This window comes from Rhinoraja longicauda, chromosome 30 (genome assembly GCF_053455715.1).
Source record: "Rhinoraja longicauda isolate Sanriku21f chromosome 30, sRhiLon1.1, whole genome shotgun sequence".
Taxonomy (NCBI): Eukaryota; Metazoa; Chordata; class Chondrichthyes; order Rajiformes; family Arhynchobatidae; genus Rhinoraja; species Rhinoraja longicauda.
In genome coordinates this window covers 18,039,074-18,059,593 of record NC_135982.1, presented here as the reverse complement: position 1 = coordinate 18,059,593, position 20,520 = coordinate 18,039,074, and the positions used below count along the sequence as shown (strand labels likewise).

Below are 20,520 nucleotides of genomic sequence, written 5' to 3'. Positions count from 1 at the left end.
CAGGTGAAGAAATAGGGATAAACTAAAGTTCTTGCCAACCAATGAAACATTCTGGAAGTGTAATTCACAAAGGTCAGTTGATTTTTTAGCGTCAGCCTCATTTTTACTGCGCCCTTGTTAGATGACCGCCAGCATGAAGAGTAATGCAGCAAGGATATGTGGAACTCCTCCACCCATGCGAGGAGTGAGTGTCTTCAGGATTAAAAAAACGGATAAAACCGTTCCCCTTTATCTATAAACGCATAGCTTAGGAAAGGATATGCTGCTACAAAAAGGACCAAACAACATGGTTAGTTGAACTGCAGACACGCTAAAAGTATTGTTACTAAAAATTGCAACACAGGCTATTTTGGTCGTTCTATCACATTTATCTGGTGTGTAAAGCAAGGGCACAGATGATTTGGAACATTATTTTAGGAATTTTCAGCAATGACTGGAGTACAACATGGGCAGGAAATCAACGTACTAATGTTCTAATGTGGAAGGCACTGCATGCAAAGACCAACACCCATTAATCATACGCCACATGCTGAAAACAGCTGAGTCATTCAGGAAGTTTCTGCTCCCTGTAACTAAATAGGACAAACAAGTATTACAGCTCAAACCCACCCAGTCACCACCTACCTCTTTCACTTCTTTACTACATGAAAATAAATTGAAATAAAGCATCGGATGTCAAGTAAAAAACAGTGTTAAAATAAGGTTGCTCAGAAGCACTTGTCATCCACGTCCAATTCATACTGATGAATGCACGCTGATTTTAAATATGTTAACGCTATGGAACTTTGCTAACCACAGGCTATATATAGAAAAGCTTTGTTTCTTTTAAGGTGGCAATGAGCACTTTTTAATTAAAAATGAGGCTTGCTATTGAAATTCGTTGAGCCACAGCTACAGTATTATGCACAAATCTGACTGAGCCAGTAAAAACCCATCTCATGGTATGGTGACTATATTTTGTCCAATCGAAACGATCGGAGATTTAAAGGGGATGGTCAAATACATAAAATTGCCTCAAACTGATGCACTTACATAATTGGTTCCTTCCCTGCCCAGCACATCCATGCTTAAAAGGGCAGATTAAATAAGAGGTTTTCTGACTGCAGCATTAAAACTGTGAAGGCAGCCACAAAGTGTTAAACATTGGAGCATTAATTGTCTCCTCGCTTACTTTCCCTGTGACGAAATGCTCAGGTACTTCACGTAGCTTTTTCCAGAACACTTCAACTTCAATTACAAATTCAGTGCCATGAGACATCACAGAATACAAGATTACTATGTAGCACCTACTGGCATGCTGATAATGCAGTGTATTGCATTATTTCAGTTTTATTACAAATTAATAATCTAATTTACTTAATGATCCTTAAGTGCTATGATTAATTACCAATAGATTCAGAGTATCTTGAAGCAAAATGATGCATGGCACAATGTTGAAATTATTTTTTTTGCTCTTTACTATGTTCCACACTTTTCAATGGTGACTGCTGCTTTAAGGTCTTGGTTAGTTGCTTCAGCAGTGAAACATGCTGCCTCAGACATCTGATAAGTGGTATAATTGGATAGCTCAAAAATGTCCACAACAGCACTTGTCAAGATATCCAGGAGGAAGAAACCAAGCTGATTTTTTCTTCTCTTTAAACCAGAATGCTCATACAAATGATAAAATATTAAGAAAAACTAGCTAGTAGACCCATTCATCAATTTGATAAGTTACATATCCATATCCATATCCTCTCAATTCCATACTTAACAGATGCTCTCTACTTATTGGTTTATCACCCAATTCTTATATCACTTAATCCAGATAATAGTTAGACTTTGTCAAGGATCTAGTCACACAATTTAGTTGATCATTGGCAGATATAGATTGTTAATGTCAGGCCTAATATATCTCTAACTCATCTACCGATAAAACACTCATTTTGATCCCAGTTTTGTTCACCTTGGCAACATCTCCCTAACATTAAAATCATCTCTGGAACACCTAGACAACAAGGATGCATATGTAGGCTCCTATTTATCAACTATAGCTCTGCTTTCAACACCATAATACCATCCAAACTCCTGGACCAAGGAATCAAGTTCCCCCTATGCCATTGGATCCTGAACGTTCTAATCCACAGACCTCAGCGAGAATAGATAATAACACCTCCACAATAAAGTGCTCCGCAAGGATGCGTTCTCAGTCCCCGACTATACACCCTATACACTCACAACTGTGCTGCCACATTTGGCTTTAATTACATCTGCAAGTTTGTAGATGACACCACTGTGGTGGGCTGAATCACAAACAATGACAAGATGAAGTACAGAAAGGAGACAGAGAACTTAGTAACTTGTGTGTCAAGACAATAACCTCTCCCTCAATGTCAGCAAAATGAAGCTGCTGGTTATTGACTTCAGGAAGCATGTAGAGTACATGGCCCAATAAGCATCAATGGTGCAGAAGTGGAAATAGTTGAGAGCTTCAAGTTCATTGGCGTTAATATTACCCATGATCTGTTGTGGACCAACTACATTGATATGACAGCCAAGGCATACCATCACCTCAAATTCCTGAGGAGACGGAGGAAATCTGTCATGTTTCCAGGGACTCTCATAAACCTCTACAGATGCACCATAGAAAGCATCTGTCAGCTTACATTACAACTTGGTTTGGGAACAGCTCTACCCAAGACCGCAAGAAATTACAGAGTTGTAGATGTAGCCCAGACCATCACACAGACCAGACTTCCCACCATTGACTACATTTACATTGCACGCTGCCTTGGAAAAGCAGCCAACATAACCAAAGATACGCTCCACCCCAGTCATTCCTTCGTCTCCCTGCTCCCGTCCATTAGAAGGTACAGAAGCTTGAAAGTATGCACTACCAAACTCAGGAACAGCTTCATCCCATCTATTATCAGGTTTCTGAATGATCCTTCCGTAAGCTACGGTACTGTCCAATTCACCTCTCCCACTGAAGACATTGGATTTTGTCTATGCAACTGTTGAACTTCAATGCTAAGAACAATATTCTGCACTCTGTATCTTATTGTATTTGAGTTTGGCTTGATTACATTTATGTATGCTATATCTGATCTGTTTGGATAGTAGGCAACACAAAGCTTTTCACTGTACTGCACCCCAGTACACATGACAATAATATAACTTTAACCTAAACACAGGGTTTGCAGTAGAGTTGCTGCCTTACAGCGCCAGAGACCCAGGTTTGATCACGACTATGGGTGATGTCTGTCCCGGGTTGCCTATGACCACATGGTTTTTCTCTGGGTGCTCCAGTTTCCTCCCAGATTCCAAAGATATGCAGGTTTGTAGGTTAATCGGCTTCTGTAAATTGTTCCTAGTGTTTAGGATAGAATTGGTGTACGGGTGATCACTGCTTGGCATGTTCGGTGGGCCAAAGGGGTTGTTGCCATGCTCCATCTCTAAAATCAAGCTTCTAATTCAACTACCATTGTTCATCCAAGCTCTTCCCAAACAGGTCTCTTTCAACTAAATGCCCCTACCCTAAAGACAAAAAGCAATCAGAGTGGGATAAAACATACTGATGGAATATATGTTGAAAAAAGATTTATGAGTTGGAGGTGGGGAGAATGGAAGAAGAGGCGTAAACTACGAGCTGTTTGAAACTGATAGATAACATACAAATCAAAACTGAAAAGAAAATGGAAACAAGAGAACATTTCAAAATGAAACTCTTTTTCTTCAACCAATCTTGTGGGATAGCATTTTGTTTTTGTTAGATATATTTTATCCCCTTATACATCTAGTCACAGAAACCATGAAATTATGACAACTGATCTACTCCCTAGTCTTGGATAATATCACTCTCGCACATGTGAATGTATAATGAGATCTTATCCTTTGTTCCTCTTGTGTGACCCAAACTTTTCCTGCTGTTTGACAAGGAATGTGGCAAATCCCAAGCAAAGATCACTAACTACCTTGTATGGCATAACATGGTAGTACACATTTGTTAGTCATGTTATTGGGATTCCAGAGTGCAAGATTAATGTTCAGATTCCCTCTGGGTGAAAAATATCCAGCCACAATTAGATTTTTTTTAGGGGTGTGACTGAACTGAAGTGAAGTTGCTCATGACAGTTTTATTTTTAAAAGGAACATAAACAATCTTTGCAGGTAGGGAGCAATGCAATAGCATCAGGTGATACACAAATCAGATTTTGATGTTGTGTAGTTAGCAAATTTAATGGGAATAGGATAATGTCAATTGGAGGTGCATCTTATTGACACACTGAATGATGTAGGAGAAACTGTACAAAGATCACAACTGAGACATAAAGAGCTTGTGGGAGGTTTGCCTTGCTGGGGAAGCAGAAACAGTATAATGCGTGTCCTTAATCCTATTAAATAAATCCATCAGCTTCTTGCACTTGCTGTGGAGCTAGGGTGATGAGAGGGCAATGAGCATTCATACTGAGTAAAAAGAATACTGCTTTACAAATTTGCTTCTGCTTGAAACCCTTGAGAACTGCTAGAATGGCAAATCGAAGACAGAACTAGCAATTCCATGTCCCACAATATAGTTGTGATAGAGCTAAACTACTCACAATTCCTCCGTCTACGCCGCATCTGCGCCCGGGATGAGGTGTTTCACACTAGGGCATCAGAGATGTCCTCATTCTTCAGGAAACAGGGCTTCCCCTCTTCCATTATAGATGAGACTCTCACTAGGACCTCTTCTATAATCCCACAGCTCTGCTCTTGCTCCCCCTCCCCCCAGTCGTAACAAGGACAGAATCCCCCTCGTTCTCACCTTCCACCCCATCAGCCAGCATATCCAACAAATCATCCTCCGACATTTCCGTCACCTCCAACGGGACCCCACTACTGGCCACATCTTCCCATCCCCTCCCCTTTCTGCGTTCCGCAGAGACAGTTCCCTTCGTAACTCCCTGGTCCACTTGGCCCTTCCTACCCAAACCACCCCATCCCCGGGCACTTTCCCCTGCAACCGCAGGAGATGCAATACCTGTCCCTTTACCTCCCCCCTCAACTCCATCCAAGGACCCAAACAGTCTTTCCAGGTAAGACAGAGGTTCACCTGCACGTCCTCCAACCTCATCTATTGTACCCGCTGCTCTAGATGTCAACTTCTTTACATCGGCGAAACCAAACGCCGACTCGGCGATCGTTTCGCTCAACACCTTCGCTCAGTCCGCCTTAACCAACCTGATCTCCCGGTGGCTGAGCACTTCAACTCCCCCTCCCACTCTGACCTTTCTGTCAGGGGCCTTGTCCAGTTCCATAGTAAGGTCCACCAGAAATTGGAGGAACAGCACCTCATATTTGCAGCCCAGCGGTATAAACATTGACTTCTCTAACTTTAGATAGTTCCTCTGTCCCTCGTCCCCTCCCCCTTCCCAGTTCTCCCTCTATCTTCCTGTCTCCACCTATATCCTTCCTTTGTCCCGCCCCCTGACATCAGTCTGAAGAAGGGTCTCGACCCAAAACGTCACCTATTCCTTCTCTCCTGAGATGCTGCCTGACCTACTGAGTTACTCCAGCATTTTGTGAATAAATACCTTCGATTTGTACCAGCATCTGCAGTTATTTTCCTACACTGAGCTAACCAATAAGTTACCTAAACACAAAACGACATGCTCCAATCCTCCCCAAACTCCATGTAATTTCCCCGATACCTTGGAGTGATAAAAATGGTGAAACAAAAAGATTTTCGAAGAGTGGTAAACACTAATGGAATAGAAATGGCTTTAAACTTTATTTAAAACATGTCAACTTCAGTGTAGATTATCACAGGTTTTCACCGTATGATACATAATGGTAAAACCATAGAAAATTTGAGTAAACATCTATGGATCCCCGAAAGCAGCGGACTGGTAGATAAATTGATATGGGCATACAGGATTATTTACTTTCATTAACCCATGAATATAAGAGCAAGGAGCTGCTTCAACGAAACATGCACCAGAGAAACAAGCCCATTCAGCCCAGCTTGCCTATGCTGACTGTGATGTCCATCTATCCTAATTCCATTTCCCCGCAATAGGCCCGTATGCCTTTGCACCTTCCCAATCATTAACACTATCCTACACACACTAGGGACAATTAAATTTATACCAAGCTAATTAACCTACAAAACTCTACGTCTTTGGAGTATGGGAGGATACTGTGAAAACCCACGCAGGGCACAGGGAGAACGTACAAACTCTTTGCAGACAGCATCTGTAGTTAGGATCGAATCTGTCTCTGGCGCTGTAAGGCAGCAACTCTACTGCTGCGCCACCGTTCCGCCCTGATGTGCCCATGTTTTTATTGTCCTTTTCCTTCTAGCTGGTAGAAGTTTTATGTTTGGAAGATACTGTCCAAGGAGACGGTAATGCACTGCAGTGCATCCTATGGGTGTTACAAGTTGCTGCTATTGGGCATTGGTGGAGGAAAATGTACTACTCAGAACTCCTTTAAATTTCTCCACTCACCTTGAGTAAGTGCCTCTGGCTCTAGACGCCCCGACTATCTTTTCTATGGCCCTCAATTTTACAAGACTCTGCACGATCACTTTTCGCATCATATGTTCTAGTGCAAATAAACTCAGTCTATACAATTTCTCCTTTCAACTGCAGCTTTTAACGTGCTGGTGAACCTCCTCTGCTTTCCATGTATCGCAACCATATTCTTCCTGGTATCGTACATCGTTATTGCAGTTTAATTTGGTTATAACTGTGCAGTTCTAATCACCACCCAATAGGAAGGATGTGATTACACTGGGAGGGCCCATGTGAGAAACCCCAGTATGCTATCTGTGATGACATGTTTTAGCTATGACTGGATAGGTTGAGTTTGTTTTCTTTGGTGCAGAGATGGCAGGGAGGGTGGCAGGGGAAGGAGGAGGGGAGGAGGGAGCACAGAAACCCTCAAAACATTTTAGCATTCAAATGTCAATTGAATTGCCAAGGAACAGAAGGCTGCTGATAAACTGCTGGTAAATGAGATTAGTATAAATGAGTGCACAATAATGATCAGCATGGATATAAGTGGGCCAAAGTTTCCATGAGCACTTCTTTATGACTCCTCACTGCATTTGCGTGCCTCTTCAGAAACTCAAGAGAAAACCTCCCAACACTCTGGTATTCCATTTCCAGGATTGTTCACTGACCCTGAGAATACTAGAAACCCTAAAGGCTACTCAAGCACAACATCCATCTACAATAACAAAGACATGCGTTTGTCAACAGACTGTTCAAGTACAATTACATCACTTCTATGAACCTGGAATATGGAAAATTGCTCCAGTTCACAAGAAAACAGAACAAACCCAGTCCAGCTAATTACCATCTAATCATCAGTAAAATGATGCCAAGTGTCATTCATATTGCAATCAAGTCACTTACTCACTAATAACCTACGCACAGGTGCCCAGAGTTGTTTTGCCAGGATCACACAGCTTCAGACTATGTCAAATTTTGATCCAACCAAATCCAAGAGTTGAATTCCAGAGGCAAGGTGAGAGTAACAGCCCTTGATATTAAAGTAGCATTTGACCGAGTGTGGCATCGAGGTGGCCTCAACAGGAAAGTCAATAGGCATCAACAGGAAATTACTCCAATGGTTGGGAGTTATATCTTGCAGAGGAAAATGATTGCTAGTTACGGTATTGGAAGTCACAAAAGAGAATGGAGGCAGGTACATGGGAATACCAACATTTGCTGATTCACCCTCGAGTTCTACACCATCCTCAGCAAGACAAGTACCACCTATCCTTTGCTGGGATTAAATCCTGGAACTCTCTACCAACAAAGATATATATTCCACTTTCATCAGAAGAACTGTAACTGGTCAAAGCAATGGGTCACTACAATCTATGCAACAGTGAATGGTTTCCTAGTGATGCTCACGTTGGGAAAATGAGCACGGATAAAAAGATATAATTAAGTAAAATAAACATATTGATTTATTCTCAATTACCTTTCATCTGATGCTCTGTTATGTTCTCTACCCCCTAAAACATTGCTAAAACAGATGCATAGTTTACTGCATTCCTCGATCATAATATCATTATAAATGAGATAAGGAGAAAATACAGAAACAAGGAACTGCAGATGCTGTTTACAAAAAAAGACAAAGTGGTGGAATAACTGAGTGACTCAGAAAGCATTCCCGGAGAACATAGATAGGTGACATTTTGGGTCGGGACCCATCTTTAGACTTTGAACTTGCTGAAGATGGTGTAGAATTCGAGGGTGCATCAGCAAATGTTGGTATTCCCATGGAGCTGCCTCCATTCTCTTTTGTGACTTCCAACACCGCAACCAGCAATCATTTTCCCCTGTGCAAGATATAATTCCCAACCGTTGGAGTACTTTCCCGTTGATGCCCATTGCCCTGACCCAAAATGTCACCTATCTATGTTCTCCAGGGATGCTGCCTGACCTGCTGAGTTGCTCCAGCACTGTTTCTTTATATACAAGGTGAAATACAGTATGTATTTTCAGTATGTACAATTCTTTCGCAAAGGTGTCTGTTCAGAGACATCCCAATGTTATGAACCTTAATAATCAGGAGGAAATACTAAACTTGGAAACTGAATTTCTTAAGTGAGGGAAGATAAAAAAGTGATTGAATCAATGTCCTTCTGCCTATTGTCTCAAAGCAAAATATTGTCTCAACGCAAAATATTGTTAGCAAATCATCCATTGCTTGGCAGTTTTGTCATAAAGTACAAAATAATGGAAGCTACATTAATCAAATTAATTCCAGTAGTCAGAAGCTGGGTGTAACCCACCAAGCAGATTGCAAATATCAAGTGTATGGTTTTCCAAATATAGCACAAGCTTAATAGGGCAAAGATGCAGGCCTCAGTTCCTTGCTCACTCATATCATTACAAAAGAACAGCTTCAATTCAGGTGTGTGAATATTTGCCTCAATTTACACTGGATAATCCTGGAATTTGACATGTCAAGATGACTTAAGGATCGATGTGCTTTGGAACTGGGATTTACGTTTTGTAGTATGAATTACAGATTCAAAGTAACTTCATCTCAATCACGTGTATTTCCAGGCTGCTTTAATATGGTCAAATAATACACTGCACTACCTCCAAATCAACAATTTGCTTTATCACTGATTTTGCCTACATTGAAGTTCCATCCTCATTTTTCATGAGCACTGAAAATCGAGGATGAAAATAACAGGACTGATCATCACTGAGCAATGAGGTGTTTTATTGTTCTCTATCCTGACTCTCAATCCCTCCCAAAATATAAATATCTCTCCACTGTTACCTGTGAGAGGCCTGGTGAAGAGACATGGCCTGGCGGCGTTGCAGAGAGATTTGGATGACCTTTGTTTATTTCGTGTGTTGTGTAAACAGCAGGTCCTGCCTGTCTGGGCACCTGTGGGACCTGACAGAGATACTAAATGTTAGGACAAAGTGGTACTCTCAAAACATAGTCACATACATTATTTGTTAGAGAAGAAAATTATTTGAGTTTGATCATGATCATTGGACTATGATGTTTGATGGGGATCAGAAATGACAGGTGGTGCTGCTTCTAAGAAATCTTGTGTATTAAAATACAGGAAAGTAGAAATGGCAATTTGAAATTCAACTATTCATAATTTCAGAGAAAGGTTGTGTTCCTGATGCTTTGCTATATTTTCATTTAATAGTATTAAATGAATATAAAAGAATTAACCATCCATGTTTATTTGCAATTAATAAAACGAATTTAAATAGATCAAATCAGTGATTAAAAAGCCAGAGTGTAGAAAACATATGTTTTAATTTCCTTCAATGCCAAAATACTCTAAATATGAACATTTATTAATTTAAAATTCATTACAATATTGATGCAACCCTACAAAATAACCTTTTTTCCCATTTAGTTTATTTTATTGATATTATGTTCTTTCCCTTCCAAGATTATCACCAGACCACACACATTACACCTTTTGTAGTGGTTCAGGAAATGTACTTACAAGAACTTAAGCATCACTTATTATTTGCATTTTTATGCGTTACATAGCTAGGATATAACAGTTCCTCTGTCCCTCTCTTCCCCTCCCCAGATCTCCCACTGTCTTCCTGTCTCCACCTATATCCTTCCTTTGTCCCGCCCCCCTGACATCAGTCTGAAGAAGGGTCTCGACACGAAACGCCACCCATTCCTTCTCTCCTGAGATGCTGCCTGACCTGCTGAGTTACTCCAGCATTTTGTGAATAAATACCTAGGATATAGCACATTATACGTTTCAAGATTAATATAATTTTTTTAAATTCGTGCAGCATAATGCTATGACGAGATAAGATGCCATTCCAACAATGGTATAAATCTTATGGAAATGCCCAACCCCTCAATTGGGAAAAAAATGTTGCGAGCTGAGGATATTGTGAATAGATTACGAAAAAATATATAAATCAGAGTAAAAATGTACAATTAATCATAGTAAGCTCCACCACAAACAAGCTCATGTCCTCATCAGGAGCAGCAAATAAGTCTTGCATAATGTTAGTGATATGATGGTATGGAGCCAACAAGTTCCACATTACAACCGAATGGTTAAAGAATGCACCAAAGCCACCACAAATGCTCAAACAATTATGGCAAAATCTAGTCAGTCTTACATGGAAACTGTCACAATTGTAATATACATGTTTCATTATTAACTTTTCAAAATGTTGCCAGGACCTGAAGGCCTGAGCTATAAGAGGTTGGGCAGGCTAAAACGTTATTCCTTGAGCGCTGGAGGTTGATCTAATGGAGGTGTACAAGATCATGAGGGGGAGAGGGTGAATGCACAGTGTCTTTTGTCCAGAGAAAGGGAATCAAGAACCATCGGTTTAAGGTAAGAGGGGAAAGATTTAATAGGACCCTAAGGATCAACATTTTCGCAGAGTGTGGTGAATATATGGAATGAACTGCCAGAGGAGGTAGTTGAGGCAGATACGATAACAACATTTAAAAGACATTTGGGAAGGTACATGGATAGGAAAGATTTAGAGGGATACGGGCCAAACTCGGGCACATGAGACTAGCATAGATGGAACATCATGGTCAGCATGGACAGAGTGGGCTGAATAGCCTGATTCTGTGTTGTATGACATCATGATTCTAAAATATCTATCCCTTGGTAACATGCAAGAATTACTGATTTGTAATGGTCTTGGATAATCTTCCATAACTGGTTCTCCACTTATTGGAAAGATATGGTCGGGAGTGGATACAAAAATACAATATTGGTATTTGGGGGGGGGGGGGGGTTGAGAGAAAATGAAACAAACAAACAGTTAAACCTTGTATTTGTAATTTAGTCTTTCAATCAGTATACAGTAAGCACACAATATTCATATAACTTGAAAAATCTGATTGCAAACTATTGTGCCTGCTTCGATGTGAGGATGTGCTTGATTGTTTAACAAAACAAGTTAACAGTTCCCATCTGTGAAGCATTACTGCTGAAACATATGGGAAAAGCAAGCAACAGACATACCAATCAGGACATTATACCCATCAGGAAAGATTGTATAGCCACAGGACTTTTCCCCAAGATGAAAAGCTATATGATGTAACCCAGTATGAATGTGAAATGATGACCATACAAAAGATAGCTAATAACTTACAAGGGTAATCAAGATGATCTTCTTCTGAGGAGCAGCTAGAACTCAGAACAGACTAACATAAAGAGATGGGACAAGAGCTGACATAGAGATGAGGGTGATCTTATAGAGGTGTACAAAATCATGAGAGGAATAGACCAGGTAGACGCACAGAGTCTCTTGCCCAGAGTAGGGGAATTGAAAACCAGAGGGCATAGGTTTATGGTGAGGGGGTAAAGGTTTAATAGGAACCCGAGCGGTATCTTTTTCCACTTAAAGGGAGGTAGGTGTATGGAACGAGTTGCCGGAGGAGGTAGTTGAGGCAAGTACTATCGCAACGTTTAAGAAATATTAAGACAGGTACATGAATAGGACAGGTTTAAAGGGATATGGGACAAATACAGGCAGGTGGGACTAGTGTAATGGGACATGTTGGCTGGTGTGGGCAAGTTGGGCTGAAGGGCCTGTTTCCACACTGTAAGAGTCTATGACGATGACAAACGTAAACCACAAGTACAACAACTTATATTCCACTGGAGCTGCCTAAAGCTCAATGGAATGAACATCAAATTTTCCAATTTCAGGTAACTTAATCCCCCTTTATTCACAAAATGCTGGAGTAACTCAGCAGGTCAGGCAGCATCTCGGGAGAGAAGGAATGGGTGACGTTTCGGGTCGAGACCCTTCTTCAGACTGATGTCGGGGGTGGGACAAAGGAAGGATATAGGTGGAGACAGGAAGAAGGAGGGAGATCTGGGAAGGAGGAGGGGAAGGGAGGGACAGAGGAGCTATCTGAAGTTGGAGAAGTCGACGTTCATACCACCGGGCCGCAAACTGCCCAGGCGAAATATGAGGTGCTGCTCCTCCAATTTCCGGCAGGCCTCACTATGGCACTGGAGGAGGCCCATGACAGAGAGGTCAGACTGGGAATGGGAGGGGGAGTTAAAGTGCTGGGCCACCGGGAGATCAGTTGCGTTAATCCGGACCGAGCGCAGGTGTTCAGCGAAGCGATCGCCGAGCCTGCGCTTGGTTTCGCCGATATAGATAAGTTGACATCTAGAGCAGCGGATGCAATAGATGAGGTTGGAGGAGGTGCAGGTGAACCTCTGTCTCACCTGGAAAGAATGTTTGGGTCCTTTGATGGAGTTGAGGGGGGAGGTAAAGGGACAGGTGTTGCATCTCGTGCGGTTGCAAGGGAAAGTGCCCGGAGTTAGGGTGGTTTGGGTAGGAAGGGACGAGTGGACCAGGGAGTTGCGGAGGGAACGGTCTCTGCGGAACGCAGAGAGGGGAGGGGATGGGAAGATATGGCCAGTGGTGGGGTCCTGTTGTAGGTGACGGAAATGTTGGTGGATAATATGTTGGATCCGCTGGCTGGTGGGGTGGAAGGTGAGAACGAAGGGATCCTGTCCTTGTTGCGAGTGTGGGGATGGGGAGCAAGAGCGGAGCTGCGGGATGTAGAAGAGACCCTAGTGAGAGCCTCATCTATAATGGAGGAGGGGAAGCCCCGTTTTCTGAAAAACGAGGACATCTCGGAAGCCCTAGTGTGAAACACCTCATCCCGGGCGCAGATGCGGCGTAGACGGAGGAATTGGGAGTAGGGGATAGACTTTTTGCAGGGGACCGGGTGGGAAGAAGTGTAGTCCAGATAGCTGTGCGAGTCGGTGGGCTTGTAATAAATGTCCGTCACTAGTTTTTCTCCTGTGATGGAGATGGTGAGGTCCAACCTCATCTATTGCATCCGCTGCTCTAGATGTCAACTTATCTATATCGGCGAAACCAAGCGCAGGCTCGGCGATCGCTTCGCTGAACACCTGCGCTCGGTCCGCATTAACGCAACTGATCTCACGGTGGCCCAGCACTTTAACTCCCCCTCCCATTCCCAGTCTGACCTCTCTGTCATGGGCCTCCTCCAGTGCCATAGTGAGGCCCGCCGGAAATTGGAGGAGCAGCACCTCATATTTCGCCTGGGCAGTTTGCGGCCCGGTGGTATGAACGTCGACTTCTCCAACTTCAGATAGCTCCTCTGTCCCTCCCTTCCCCTCCTCCTTCCCAGATCTCCCTCCTTCTTCCTGTCTCCACCTATATCCTTCCTTTGTCCCACCCCCGACATCAGTCTGAAGAAGGGTCTCGACCCGAAACGTCACCCATTCCTTCTCTCCCGAGATGCTGCCTGACCTGCTGAGTTACTCCAGCATTTTGTGAATAAATCAATTTGTACCAGCATCTGCAGTTATTTTCTTATAATAACTTAATCCCCCTTGTTCCTCCCTTACCGGTCTACCGAGGGTCTCTCTCCCTTTCACCCTTTCCATCCTTCATTAACGCGACTTATCACCCTCGCCTACCTGATTCCATCTGCCCCACAACCATATCCCCAACTACCTGCTTCTTCTCACTTGTTTCACCTTCCCCACCACCTCTCTCATCTGGTTCCATTTGCCCAACATTCCTCCCTTATCTGTTTCCACCTATCAAACTAAGATTGCATCATTCATTTAAAAGGCTGAATGGAACCAAGTAATCTGCAAGTCTATCCTGCCAAGAGACTAAACTCTTCATTGTTATTGTATCCATTTCCCTAAATGAGCCAGAACCATTTTCAAGTACAGAGGAATCAATTGCTAATCCATCATTTTTTAGAACAAGATGGCTGCACCAACACCAAATGCTTTGTCATTAAACTAAAGCCCAAGTCAAAATTCTAGCCCAGTGATTATTTTTTTCACTGTAATTACTTTGATAGTATCACAACCATCAAAAATATGTTCTATTCAACATGTACAGGAAACTAGAACATATCTTGCATTCAAGCCCATCGCACAGAAATGCATTGAAATCAAGCAAAACAATTTAAAAATGGGAGGAGGGGGTGGGGGTGAAATACACACACACACACTGAACATCCCAACATCATATCTGTCCTTTTCAGAATGGCAGGCAGTGACTAGTGTGCTGCCACAAGGGTCTGTGCTGGGACCCGTTATTTAAATATATATGAACGATTTAGATGAGGGAATTAAAAGTAACATCTCCAAGTTTGCGGATGACACAAAGCTGGGTGGCAAAGTGAGCTGTGATGAGGATACTATGAGGCTGCAAGGTGACTTGGATAGATTGGGTGAGTGGGCAGATGCATGGCAGATGCAGTATAATGTGGATAAATGTGAGGCTATCCACTTTGGTGGCAAGAACAAGGCAGATCATTATCTGAGTGGTGTCAAGATTAGGAAAAGTGGAGGTGCAACGAGACCTGGGTGTGCTTGTACATCAGTCACTGAAAGTAAGCATGCAAGTACAGCAGGCAGTGAAGAAAGCTAATGGCATGTTGGCCACCATTGCGAGTGGATTTGAGTTTTAGAGCAAGGAGATCCTACTGCAGTTGTACAAGGCCCTGGTGAGCAATTTTGGTCTCCTAATTTGAGGAAGAACATTATTGCTATTGGAGTGCAGCGTAGGTTCACCAGGTTAATTCTCGGGATGGCGCGACTGACATATGATGAAAGAATGGGTCGACTGGGCTTGTACTCACTAGAATTTAGAAGGATGAGAGGGGATCTTATAGAAACATAAAATTCTTAAAGGATTGGATACGTCTAGATACAGGAAAAATGTTCCTGATGTTGGGGGTGTCCAGAATCAGGGGTAACAGTTTAAGAATAAGGGGTAGGCCATTTAGGACTGAGATGATGAAACATTTCTTCACCCAGAGAGTTGTGAATTTGTGGAATTCTCTGCCACAGAAGGCAGTGGAGGCCAATTCACTGGATGTTTTCAAGAGTTAGATTTAGCTCAGAGCTAAAGGGATCAAGAGATATGGGGAAAAAGCAGGAACGGGATACCCATCTTAGATAAGCCATGATCATATTAAATGGCGGTGTTGGCTCAATGGCTCGAAGGGCCGAATGGCCTACCCCATACCTATTTTACTATGTTTCTATATTCCTTGTGCACAAGAACCCAAAATAATTTGAATTGAGATAGCACTGGGTGACAACCAAATGATGCTGAATTTCTTCACCACGTTATGATTTTTTATTTTAAACGTAACTATTTTTTTATAATAATGAAAATTCAGTTGAATTAATCTCTCTCATGACAGGAATGATGCAGACAGAAACACAAGCAAAGCAAACTTGAAGGGACTCCCTTACAGAAAATAACTAAATAATAGAACGGTTGCACTAAGGCAGGTGGCCATTGGGCCCCAGAGTCTATGCATGTTATGTCTATGCCAGTATCCTGTACAGTATGGCTGCTCAGTATTTTTAGGTATGCCTTGTTATTCTTGGCAAACCTTTTCTCACTCATTCAATCAGGGTTAATGCCTTGACTTGACAGTAATGGTAAAATGAGGGAGACATTAAGCCACAAGGTTACAGATTATGGGAGTGTACATTTCTGCTGCTGTTGATGGTCCAAGGTGTTTTATGAATGCCCAGTTCAGAGCTGCCAGTTACATTCGAAGACTATTCCTTTTATCAAATTTGTCATTATTGCTACCTTGAACAAATGCATTAACCACAGATAGAGTGTCAAGGACAGTCAAGCAAGTTTATCCCTTGTATTCGTTCACTTATGACCTGCCACAGACCCAGCCTGGCAGCTGTGTCTTTCAGGTCAAGATATACACAAGCATTGTGTTGGAGATGTCTGGCACATTGTCTAGAAGGGACAGTTCTGTACCTACAACTAGGTCAGTCTGACTTCTGAGAGGCAGCTGTCACAATTCAGACACGTTCCTTGATGTTTCTGCGAGTTAATGCTAGGTTGTCTGTCCAATTTTATTATTTAAACAGTGGTGTTGGTACAACGGAGTGGCTTGCTTGGCCATTTTGAAGTCAACTACGTGGGGTAAATCTGGACTGGTCAAGGATGGTAAATATCTTCCCGTGAAAGACACTGGTTGACTTCATATTTTGTTTTATTACAATCTAGTAGTCTTCATGGCCATCATTACAACATTTTTTAACTAAGGGTGCTTCCAACCTAAATTGGAATTGTGTGATAGACAAAAACTTAGATTTTCTATTTTGATTTCCTGAATATCATTTGCCTAAATAATTAAATCTATACCAGCTGTTTCAAATGGGGCTTCTATTTGATTTTCTAAACCAGTAATGATCTTGTACATCTCTATCAGATCTCATCTCAACCTTCTTTGCTCCAAGAAAAACAATCACAGCTTCTCCAGTCTAACCTTGTAAATCAAATTTCTGAACAAGAGAACCATTCAGGTAAATCTGAATCTGTCCTCTTTCACCACATCCTAGCTAAAGAATGGTGACCAAAATTGGACACAGCATTCCTGTATGGCCTAATAGATGTTTTAAACAGATTTAATATACCTTTCTGATTACGAGGACCATGCGGTTATTCATAATGCCAAGGATTCGGTACGCTATAACCACCATGCACATAGCACCTGTTCAAGGATTTATGTAGTTATTCACTCAGATTCCTTTGTTCCAGAACAGAGCTAATGGTGTTCCCCTTTCTGCATTTCATTTTGCACTCTACAGCTGCCACTTGCCTGCCTTTTATTTTAAATCTATGGATACGCAAAGCAGATAAGTAAGCCTACTCTTGATTTAATACATTAAACATGTTAAATTATTTATTCTAATGATATAATGGTGTTAAAATCTCAACACAACTAGGGACAGAAGTATGCAAGGGTTAAGGACTGCAACTACTTATGCCACAGATAATGCCGAGAAAGATTCAGCACATAACAGAATGCCATTGGAGGCAGTTATTTGGCCATCTGTCCTGGGTCTAAGAGCAATTATTCCAAGCAGTTATTTCTCCTTCAAGCATTTATTATACGGCTGTCAGGGAAATTAAAAAAATGAACTGATTGCAGTTTTTAAAAATCACATTGTTAAACAATACATTAGTAATATACCTGAACAAGACAAGTTGGAAAATTCAATAGGACAATGGGAAATGCTTTCCTTTATATCTACTGACATAATCTGAAATTCTTAAATACCTCTAAAACATTGCTCTTCTTTATCTTCAAATCCTTCTCCAGTCTACAACCCTCAAAATTTCCTTGTTCCTCCAACTGCAATCTCCTCTAGATTTTCTTATTAAAAAGCATGGTTATAGATTTATGACTAAGCTTACACACCAAGAGCAGTTTTCAGGAGAAGACACTATATGATGTAAACGTGAGGGTAGAAGGGGACATGGAAAGAAACAAGCTGGGTGAGAGCAGCAAAGAGCCATGGTAGATGAGGGTTGTTTCCTGGACATTGTTCTTCACCTGTTCTCGGTTTTGGTTGTCAATGCAGACCTAGCTTCTGAGCAATGCAAAGAATGTCAGACTCATACACCACAGAAACAACTCATTCAGCTCAATCGTCCATGCTGACAATGGTCTATTTTTCCATATTGTCAGATAGATGCCACTACTGCAACTGTATTGGAAAAAAAAATGGCTACAGGTGTAGTTTGTTATGAAGTGGAGGACTTCAGCATTATATCCAGGGTTGAGATGTTGGAGTCAGTTGGACAGGCAGCATCTGTGAAGAGAAGGAATGGGTGACGTTTCAGGTCGAGACTCTTATATCTAGGGTATTGTCTGGTCCCATAGACTTTATTGACTCCAGAAGTATCATAAATTGACAAAAGAAAAAAACAAGTCTGTTTATGGTCATATGAAAATTGTGAACATAAATTGGTTCTGTTTTGCCATTCAGGAACTACAGATAGTAAACAAACATAAGTTCTTCAGTATATATATATATTTGCAGTTAAAAGATTGTAATATAAACTTCTGATAATTGATTATCAATTACCAACTAGTAATAAGGTGTCCCATCGTGGACAAAGGGAATCGCTGAAGATGCTTTTGCGTCTATCACCTGAGTTACCCAGTTATTGGCATCAATTCAAAGGCTTAATTTGAAACGAATCTAGATCCTTCCAAGCTCAGCCTGTACTCAAATTCTGTTCAGTAAACATATTAAAATAACAAATTGAACTTATGGGCAAATCGCCAGCCTAAAATGTTACCAAATACAGAATTTTTGTGTTTCCATCTTATTATGTTATAGAAAAGAAAAATCTAAAGAAATTTACAATATTACATGATACAATGACATGATAGTGTGTTTCAAGATAGTAATACAATCCAATGTCAGATATTTATCATTGAAATCCATCAGGTTAATGCGATGACATGAAGATCAACAGCTATTGAAGTTATTTTTATTATTATTTCAGATACAGCGCGGAAACAGGCCTTTTCGGCCCACCAAGTCCGCGCCGCCCAGCGATCCCCGCACATTAACACTATCCTACACACACTAGGGACAATTTTTACATTTACCCAGTCAACTAACCTACATACCTGTACGTCTTTGGAGTGTGGGAGGAAACCGAAGATCTCGGAGAAAACCCACGCAGGTCACGGGGAGAACGTACAAATTCCTTACAGTACAGCACCCGTAGTCAGGATCGAACCTGAGTCTCCGGCGCTGCATTCGCTGTAAGGCAGCAACTCTACCGTTGCGCCACCGTGCCGCCCTGTTGCAACACCAAATGTAACATGCTGCTTGTTTACACATTTGCTTGGAAACGTGTCTTGCCTAACCTAGAAAAACATCATGCACAATCTCGTGATGCATGGAACAGCATTTTGTCTTCTCATGTGCCCAATGAATCTGGTATAAACATTATGATACTAATAGCATTTACAAACACCTGAATGCATTGCAGTCAAAAACACATTTTTACTGTGCATTCCTTCAAATCATTTACAGTTGAACCTAATAACAGACAGTTGTTTAGCCACCATCAAACACTGGTCGTTATACCTCTACATGCTCCTTTGCTTGGGTTAAAAGCTTAGCCGAGAATCAATATTACAATCCCATCGCCAGAGACAAAGACTAAATCAAGCATTATCTCCAGATAACGTGGACATTTTCTAAATATGTGAATCGGAATCACAAGAATGTAATTAATTTCATTATCATGACAACCTAAAGGCAAAACTAATTCCACAAGCAGTTCTGCATATTAACAAAGCAACTTGAAGTTGTTTTCTAGAGGGAAGGGATGGACATTGGCAGCTCTTACTATATTTTGCCAAGTACTTATAACTGCATTGCAATTGCAATGTTCCAAGCATTATTTTGCAATGAGTATGTAGAAAATTGAAATATATTAAAACTAGCATTTAAAATACAAGTTGCAACAATGAGTAAAAGCACACAAGTCAACTTTCAAACTTAATACAATGTAATCAAACAGAAGCAAATTACTCAACCATTGCTCCTTGCCTCATTTCAACACCAAGCCAATCTAGTTATTTGGAATTGATTTCACCATCATGAATAAGAGGCTAAAATTGGATTTCATGTGGCAAGCAGACCTAGAGGCATTTCTTGATATTCAGCAGGATCAAGCCTCTAGCCATCTGGCTAGTTGTGGATAATGTCTACAAGGCAAAGATGAAGAAACCAGACTACAGCACTGCACAAAATGACATTCAAGTGGAGGGAGTGAAAAGGAATCAGGTAGCAGTAGAGGACAAAATGGTTGGAATATAAATTTTCTCTGCAGCTATGACTGGAAGTTCAAAAGATTGAACTGTTTGGTTGGTTGCATAGTTATGGACAATCATGAAATGAACTTGGGAGTTTGAGGTGATGGTTATGATTGTTACAGTTCACAAGAATCATGTAGGGAGTATTTAGAATGTAGTTCTGGCTCTCCACCATTATCCCATATAATAAAAACTTTTTTGAAATAGATGTCCATGTTTCAAACGCAATACAGTAATCATGAGGATGGAGGGGTTAATTTTCAGTCTGGATGAATGAAATTGTAATTTGCATCGAGTTCATGAAGTGAATTCAAGATGAATTGCTGAATCAGTATATAAAGGAACTAATTAGAGGACATACTATTTTACATTGTT

At 41.3% G+C, this 20,520-nt stretch overlaps 1 protein-coding gene across 22 annotated transcripts in view; it reads right to left on the bottom strand.

The window, feature by feature from the left end:
* eif4g3b (eukaryotic translation initiation factor 4 gamma, 3b) overlaps positions 1–20,520 on the bottom strand; it is a 209,792-nt gene that overhangs the window by 145,111 nt on the left and 44,161 nt on the right. For 14 of the 22 annotated variants that reach the window (XM_078425386.1, XM_078425388.1, XM_078425391.1 and 11 more), the window contains one exon: positions 9,274–9,393. The exons of 6 other annotated variants lie outside the window; for them this stretch is intronic. In XM_078425386.1, the coding sequence (XP_078281512.1) occupies positions 9,274–9,393 (120 nt within the window). Of the gene's footprint in view, positions 1–624; positions 685–9,273; positions 9,394–20,520 lie in introns of those variants that run through there. 2 more of the 22 variants (XM_078425401.1, XM_078425402.1) reach the window with 1 other exon arrangement.